The sequence below is a fragment of the Vitis riparia genome, chromosome 5, assembly GCF_004353265.1.
Source record: "Vitis riparia cultivar Riparia Gloire de Montpellier isolate 1030 chromosome 5, EGFV_Vit.rip_1.0, whole genome shotgun sequence".
In the NCBI taxonomy this organism is placed as follows: Eukaryota; Viridiplantae; Streptophyta; class Magnoliopsida; order Vitales; family Vitaceae; genus Vitis; species Vitis riparia.
In genome coordinates this window covers 8,141,966-8,150,965 of record NC_048435.1, presented here as the reverse complement: position 1 = coordinate 8,150,965, position 9,000 = coordinate 8,141,966, and the positions used below count along the sequence as shown (strand labels likewise).

General features: G+C 31.8%; 1 protein-coding gene across 2 annotated transcripts; it reads right to left on the bottom strand.

Annotated features, from left to right (window-relative positions):
* Positions 1 to 4,386: 4,386 nt before the first annotated feature.
* On the bottom strand, positions 4,387 to 9,000 carry LOC117914130 (putative pentatricopeptide repeat-containing protein At3g15130). Of its 2 annotated transcripts, none has more exons than XR_004651227.1 (2): positions 5,564 to 9,000; positions 4,387 to 4,725 (listed from the first exon to the last, which is right to left on the bottom strand). XR_004651227.1 is itself a non-coding variant. In XM_034829336.1 (2 exons), exon 1 carries the CDS (start codon positions 8,658 to 8,660, stop codon positions 6,603 to 6,605), a length of 2,058 nt encoding a protein of 685 aa, XP_034685227.1. In that variant the 5' UTR covers positions 8,661 to 9,000; the 3' UTR covers positions 4,387 to 4,725; positions 6,567 to 6,602. The 2 variants fall into 2 exon arrangements, 1 of the variants encoding a protein (XP_034685227.1); XM_034829336.1 differs by having other exon boundaries at positions 6,567 to 9,000.

The window sequence follows — 9,000 nt, the reverse complement described above, 5'->3', positions numbered from 1 at the left end:
CATTAGATAGGATATGATATGATATCCTTGGATATTACATCCAAAAGACATAATATCCCAAAGTTCTTAATTATGTTATGTTAATATTTAGTTAGTAAAATAAATTAAAATTAAAATTAAAAATATATTAATTTATAAAAAATTATTTTATGTTATTCAATATACATAAGTATATGTTAAATGATACACATATATATTAATATTATTTTATATATATTTTAAAGTTTTTTTAACTAAAAATTCGATTTTAAAATCAAGATTTTTATTTTAAAAAATAAAATAATTGATAAAAGAATAAATATATGGTACATATTTTATCTCATCATCAAACAAATATGGGATAAGATATAAGATTCGTTTTTTATACTATTTCATATTATATTTAGCAAACTAGACATAGCCTAATGGATAATGCGAACGAAGGAATGATAAGATATACAATCTTGTTAAATATCGATTTTGTAGTAGAGGGGAATGAGAATATGTTGGATAATTTTTTTTAAATATTATTAAAATATAGTTGTTAAAATATAAATATAAAAATATGATACTTTTTTTTCACTTCTTTTATTTTTGCATTAAACTCATTTTTTTAAATGATGTATTCACTTTTTATAATCTTTTTAAAAGACGAATTGACTTTTTTTACTTTGAATTTGTCTTTTAAAAAGACGAATTCTCTTTTATAATGAACTTGTCTTTTTTAAAAGATGAATTCTACTTGAAATTAAAAAGTTTAGTAATTTTAGAATTATTTTTTATATTACGGTTTTTAAAATTTTAAACATACACTATTGTAGAAAACCCAGAGTATGCCGTCCTAAATCTTAAATAAAGTAAATGAGATTTAATGAGTTTAAAAAAACTAAAAAAATAAAAAAGGGTTGGGAGGGTCCTCACTTCTTTTCTTTTCCATTTGATCTTATATTTATCCAATTTTTGAATTGAAAATTCATTGCCGGAATTACTAAAATGCCATGGGGATGTCTCATTGTATTTGGCCTCTACGCTTACTGGATTTTCTTTGACCGGAAGCAAAAGTGCTAAGCAGGACCCATCTATGAATTTTATGCTCTGCATGTTTTCAGGACAGCTATTGGAGGCAGAGTATCAGATCTGATCATTTGGGAAAGTACCCGAAAATTTAAAAAGTTAAAATAAAAGAAATAAACATAAAATGGACAAATTATTGGGAAAGTACCTGAAAAATATTAAAATAAAAATAAAACAAAAACATAAAATGGATAAATAAAAAATTAGTGGTATCTGATCAATCAAGAAGTACACCTCCGGAAAGTGCAATCAATCAAGTTGCACCACCTATGCATTACGCCTTATTGTTTTATGTCAATTAATTTTTTATATCTTGATATTATTCATTTATATCAATTTTTTTTCTTTTTTAATTTAGATCCTATTATTTATATTTGATTTTATTCTTCATATTTTTATATCTTTATTTGTACACATGTCCAATGGTTTAATTTTTTTTTTTTTTTTTTTTGTATATTTTCAACTAGGATTATGATTTGGTCAAGTTGATTAAGTTGATGACTAAATCAAGTTCAATTTGAATTAAGAAACCGTCAAACTAATCTCAATTGAACTTGACTTCTAACTCAACCTACTCAAACTAAGTCTAGCTCAACATCATTTTTTTTAAACTCGAGTTTGGTTTATTCAAGTTAGACTTAGGTTGGTTGGATTAGACTCGAATCAATACTTGTTGTAGTATATGACTTATATTGAGCGAAAGACATTCAAGAGAAAATAGGGCAAATGTTGAAGTGGAACGATAACATTTGTCATTCAAATTTGTATTTTTATTATTAAGGATAAACAGTAGAGTGGAGGGGTGTGGGGGCAACGGCCCCGTGGTACGATTCTGGGGTATTTTTGAAATTTTATTACCTGATGGTTAGTATAAATACATTTTTATGTAACCTTAATTTGACATATAGTGAAAGTCTTCCTCTCTGTTCCCGTGAGCGTAGGCAATCTACAACCACATTAAATTTGTGTGTTTTTTTTTTCGTTTTTTCTCTAATTTTTCACCAAGAATCGTTGCACGAACATCAACAATACTAAAATCAATTGAGTTAGACTCGGGTTGATTAGGTTCACTTCAAATTAATGGGATTGTATAATTTAAAATTCATTTACAATATTTTTTTAAAACATTTTTAATGTGTTTATATGAAATTTTAAATAGTAAAGAAGACAAAATTTTAAGATAACAAAAAAAAAACATAAATTTATATATTTTTTAAAAGAAAAATGAAAAATATATGATATAATATAATTTTATATTTTATCTTAAAAATTGAAAAAGAAAATAAATATTATTATATAGGATAATATGCATTATAAATTTGGGTTAGACTTAAGTTGTCTAAAACTTATCCCGAACTCAATTTAAATTGAGCTTAGGTTGAAAAAACTTCACCTAAATCTAATTCGAGTATTGAAAATGATAACTCGAGTCCACCTAAATACTTGATTGAGTTTGATTAACCCAGCCAAGTTGCACTCCTATTTTCAACTATGAAGATTAGGGATTTTAATAGATTAATAAATCGAGAATTTAGTTTTCTCTAAAAATAAAAAAAATAAAAATATTGCTGGATGGATTGAAAAATTAAGGGACCTAGAAATTTGCGTGGCAAATTTGTTTAATGTTCTATCATTTTCAGTATATTATTTTATAGCCTTACTTTTATTATTTATAGTTTAATTGTCAACTAAATTGTAATAGAGTAAGATTTGACCTAAATTTACTCACTTTATAATAATAAAGTGGCATGAACCACTAAACTCTAAGACTATTTCAAAAGTTCGAAGATGAAGTTGACATGAATGGATTAAGAACGAAGAAGTTTAAAAAAGAAAAAAAAAAAATTCTAGTTTTCAAACATGCTGATTCTTCAAAAGTTCGAAGATGAAGTTGACACGAATGGATTAAGAATGAAGAAGTTTAAAAAAGAAAAAAAAAGTATAGTTTTCAAACATGCAGATTCCAATACATCCTACTATCTTTTATTTTATTTTATAAAATCAATTTTATTTTTTTAAATAAAGCTCAATAATTACTTTCAAAAATAGTTCTCTATTTTTTAAAATAAAAAATAAAAAAACATTTTTTATAACCAAAAACTGTTTTTTGTTATTAAAAACATAAATATAATGCTTTAGGAAAATATCTTTTAATTATTTTCATTTATTTTTTATGATTATTTTAAAAAATATTTATAGAAATATGTAAAATGATTAAAAATAAAATAATAAATATGAAATTTATTATTTTTAAAATATATTTAAAAATAAATTAAAACAATTTAAAATTCTTATACAAACTTTTGTTTTTTAAAACATTAAAGAACATCTTTTAAAAATTATTCTCTAAAATTATTTTTTAAAAATATTTTAAAAAACATGACCAAAACTTTCCTTTTTTAACGCCCTCCTGGTATCACTTTTGAAATAACATTTTCTTTACTGTTTTAATAAAATAAAAAATTAATGCTGCCAAAACTAATGCCGGCAACAATGTAGGCATTAAATTTGGCTACCATCCATACAATCTATGGATGGAACCCTACATTGGCACTTGTCCTATCCAAAAATTAAATAATTTCCAAACTAAAAATGAAACCATTTCAATGGCACCAATCATTGTGACATCCCTCAAAAGCTTCATGATTCCTCAAGAGAAGAATTTAAACTTACAATATATCAAATAATTGAAGACTAAAAAACCTATATTCTTCTTTAATCAATAGGAAATATTCTTATTGAATAGCTTTTAAATATTCTTGAAAAAAAAAAAAACCACAAGTCTTTGGCTGAAAAGAGATTCTCTGTGGCGGTTTGTGTACCAAACCCTAGATATGGACAAAGCCCTATTTCTTGTAGCAATATTTAAATCCATGTTCATCTTTTATAAATGATGTTTGTGGTAGTTTCATTACTTTTCTTTGGTGTATTAGATTTAATAATTGTGAAACCATATACTAAAAAGAAATGGTATGTGGGGTCAAGTCTCTGCAATTCTTAGGTGATCGGTGATCCAACCCACCTACTCCCCAAAATAAAAAGGAAAGAGACTCTCCTATCATAATTTGATTTCAAGAAGTATGGACATGGCTACCAAACCATCCACAGTATGATACACCTCATTAAGTGGGTGAAGTTTGTAATAGTCCATATCTCTAATTACATTTAGTCATTTAGAGCATAATCTAGAGCTATTTATATTTCAGATATTTAAAAAATAAAAAATAAAAATGAATGTCACCTTAAACTTGTTACTATACAACAGATTTTAGACTATGAAGTTAAATAAAGGCCCATGAAAATTAAGAGAGAAAAAGGATGGAAAAAATAAAGTAGGGGAAAAAGGGGACACAAGTTTTCATTTAATTGATTGCATTTTCTACAGCCAAACACTGCCTTAAAAAGAACAAGGAAACCAAAAAGGAGCTGGATATACAAAAGAAGATGAATGATGATACTCTATTGGGTTTTGTCCTTGTTCTGCCTCTGTAAGTTCCAAGCAAGGTCCCATTTGGATAGCAGGGCTCTACCACTGAATAATTGAATTGGGTGCATACAGGCCATCTTCCTCCTACTTTTTTGTCCTTTCTCTGTATGGTTTTCCGGGAAAGTGTGTCTGAAAAAAGGTTTGTCTCTAGAGGCAATCAAATAATGTCTGTCCACACAGCTGATCTGCAATTCAACAAGAATATGAAGTTTGTTTAGCTGCACTTTACCCATTCCCTACTGTCTTTCAAGAGAAAAGGACATTGCATAAGCAACAACCTCTCTTTACATGGCCCAAGCACAGGAGCATTACAATGACACTACAACAGCCACTCAATGAAAAGTCTAGTTTGATAATATGGGTATTTTTGTATCTAGATGACAATAATATTGGCATATACATGATCCTGCTAAACTGTGACTTGGCAAAAAATCAGCGAATAGAAGATTGTGACTCTCAAATCTACTGTTTTTTTTCTTTTAAGTTGGCTACCTTAATATACTAAGGACAGGTTGAATACATATGATGTGTATATATTGCCTACCATTCTACATAATCTAAGGCTGTCAACAAATTGTAGAAATGTTTAAACATGTAAAAATTAGTTGGCAGGGTCAGAAAAAGAATAGTTGAAGTGGGTGACTGATGAAACAGGACACATTAGTGTTTGGGTCCTCACATGAAAATCAGACCTACCAAAGCTCCTGAGAAAACCATTCTTTCCTAAATGTGTATTCTAAATCTTATCCAGATGCAAAACCCAGATGCCATAAGAGGGACAGAAACCGTTAGGCTAGCTGTAATGGTGGGTAGTGTGTTTTAATCTTATCTTGGAAACAATATTCTATCTGCATCAATTTTCTAAATTGCTTCTTGAACACATAGATACAGCGACGTATTCAAAGAGTTCACTCAGAAAGAATAGCGTCACTGTCCTATTCAATATCATTTTACTTTTTGCATTATTTTTGACATGCTGCCTTCAAGCTATGATATGCTAGACTTTATGGCAAACCCACTTACAATGGAAAGAAGTGTCCCCATCTTTTGTTTTGGGCTCCCTGTGCCTTGTGCCCACCAGGGCTGTGTTTTGAGCTCTGTTTTGTTTCTGGGCAAACGAGAGATTTATAGGAAAGACATGCTTTGCAGCTACACCACTGGTCTAGACTTGTTAGTATTTACAACAAAACTGCCTCGAATAAATTGTTAGGTAACCCTGACAATTGCACTAATCTGGACAACTTGCAAAGTGAATAAAAAAAAAAAAATCTAAGCAGAAAAGACATTTGCAAAACAAGTATAAGAAATATGGTGACCAAAATTGTACGTTAGAGAAATCATTTCTAGAACATGAAAATTCAAAAGAAAATTCCAGACAAGTAAAAATGTTATTAAAAGAAAGATAATCGATACCTGTGTTATTTATAAGGCAAAATTAGTCAATGATAACAAGTGGATTAAGTGAGCTAAAAATGTCATCCAGCTCAAGTGGTCTTCTCAACATTGATACCAACTATCTTCCATTTAAAGGGTCACACAGCTTTCACTATGTCTGCTTCATTATTTCATGTCTCTTTATTCAAGTTAATTCCATCAATGTCTGTTAATTGTGTAAATAGAATCAAAGAAAATACTTGCCTGCATCATCGGTTTTCTCTATCATAAAGCAAATTTTTGGGGACAAAAAGTGGCAGATGTATGGCAACAGTGGAGAAACTTGGGTCTGCTTTTGCTTGAAGGGTTTGGTGATCCAAATGTATTCTTGTACAATACTATGGTTGGAACTTATAAATATTGGTGCATTTACATATTAGCAATCACTGTTTATGACCAAATGGTAACAACATCCATGGGGTGAAATCCCCATTTTTCATGACAAATTCACCTTCCCATTTGTAATTAAATGAAGTGCAGGGTTATGCGTTGTGATCTGGGAAGCAATTGTCAGCATGCATGCAAATTCGAACCAAACTCGAAAGTTGTTATTGAAGAAGGGTTTCATGTAATTTAAAAAATGATAACTTACAATGCATGGTGATTGCACTGTGGTGCTCAAGCAGTATCACCAATAATCTCCACAGGAACATAATCCATCCTCAAACTTGTGAAATCTATTAGCATCTCTCACCACAAACACCTTCTTCAAAATTTTTGATAAACCCTTGATGAACTCATGACAATCCCCACAAACTCTCAAGTTCTTGAAAACCCGAATAACTCCTCCGTTCTTTTCCATGCCATCGCGAACCAATGCCAAACCAATTGCCAACTTCTCACTGTGAACTCTCAAGTTTTCCTCCTTTGACTCCTCCTCCACATCATGCAATGCAAACCTCAACCCATAAGCATAACCCGTCTCTTCTTTCACCCTTCTTTCCATTTCCTTTAACATCTCAAGAATTTTCTCTGTTAATGGGTGTGTGTCATCTCCACCATAGAAAAAATGGATCTCCTTGTTAATCTCAACCCAACTCTGTCCTGCTTCTTTCTTCAACCCTTTTGCCTTAACCAATTTTCTCACTCTTTCACACTCTTTCCAGTAGCCGGCCTCAGCATAAATATTGGACATCATTACATAATTGACCGGATTATCAGTGTCCATTCTAAATAGAATCTCTCCTACTTCTCTCCCTATTTCCAAGTTGCCATGTACTCTACAAGCACTGAGCAATGTCTGCCATATACCTTCATTTGGTTTTAGCTTCATGTTCTCTATTAGATTCTTTGCTTCTTTTAGCTGACCAGCACGGCCAAGGATATCAACCATGCAAGCATAATGCTCAATGTTAGGTTTCATTTGATGGTTGTTACACAATCTTGAGAAGTATTCTTGACTTTCTCTTATTAGTCCTGAATGGCTACAGGCTGAGAGCAGTGCCAAGTAAGCCACCTCATCCGGTTCAATGCCATCTAACTGCATTCTGTTGAAGAGATGAATGGCTTTTCCTCCAAGACCATGCTTTCCATACCCAGTGATCATAACTGTCCAAGAAACTACATTTCTCACCTGCATTTCACTGAAAAGCCTTTCTGCTTCTTCTGTTAACCCACACTTGAGGTACATATCAATGATCGAATTAGCTACTGAAATGTCCAAACCAGATGGCACTTTAAGGGTGTAGCAATGCATTTGCTTCCCTTGCTCTACCAGAGCAAGATCAGCAAAGACACCCATCATGATTGAGAGAACAAATCCATCAACGTTAGAGACACTCTCCCTTAGTTGTCTAAACAAGTCCATGGCCTCTAGTAGGTTTCCCTCTTGAGCAAAACCTTGAATTAGAGCAGACCACGATATCACATTCTTCTGTTCAATTTGATCAAATACTTTTTGTGCTTCAAATAAGTACCCACATTTTGCATACAAATCAACAATTGCACCTGCAATAATATTACGAATGGAAATTGGAAAGCCCCTTGTTATTAAGGAAGCATGAATTTGGGTTCCTCCGCGGATTGCTCCAAGAGCACCACAAGCCTTTAAAGTGCTTGTAAATGTGAATTCATCTGGGACTTCCCCCTGTCCTTGCATTCTCTGGAATAAAACTAGAGATTTCCTGCCATTTCCTTCATGGGTATGTCCCGCAATCATTGCATTCCAACTTACAAGATTCCTAAAAGGCATCTTCTTGAACACCTGCTCCGCCATACCAATTCTCCCACATTTTGAGTACATGTCAATGGTAGCATTGCCCACCACAGAAACCCATTCAAACCCACTTTTAACACACATTCCATGAATCTGCATTCCATTCTCCACGACACCCAAAGCTCCACAAGCTTTAAGACTGGTGGAGAAAGTGAATTCATTTGGCTTAACACCCGAATATCCCATTTCGCACAAGAGAGCCAATGATCCTTTGGCATTACCCTCCTGTAAATAACCACACATGAGAGCAGTCCAAGACACCACATTTCTCTCAAGCATTCTATCAAACACAGAGCAGGCCAAGTCAACCCTGCTACATTTTCCGTACATATCTATGAGATCATTGTTCATTATCAAATCAAACCCAAATCCCATATTCACCGCAGCTGCATGAACTTGCAATCCTTGATCAAATAACCCATTCTTGGAACAGTTCCTCAACAGCTTCGCTAGCCTTTGCCGCTCGCTCATTGATGAAAAATTAAGATTACTGCATTGGTTCCCAACAATTCCAAAACCTGTTTAGAATTGCATGCATATATGTATATATTGCATAATCAAAGAAAAGATTCTACGCCTAGATATTCAAATTCTCCCCAATTGTCGTATCAATAATTTCAATGCTAACATAAGATTCAGCGACTAAGTTTTTCCATCTTGGCATTACAATTCTACTCCAAACTCCTTTTCACTTGAAATTCACAAAATTGGCAATAACTTCTTGTAACATTTTGAGAAATTGAAGTCGAAAATATTGTGAAAAGACGAGTGTTACTACCGATACGCTGTAATGAAAACCGGAACTATTAGA

Excerpts from the sequence above, each read along its gene's own strand:
- LOC117914130 (XM_034829336.1), bottom strand. The coding sequence starts at position 8,660 with ATGAGCGAGCGGCAAAGGCTAGCGAAGCTGTTGAGGAACTGTTCCAAG.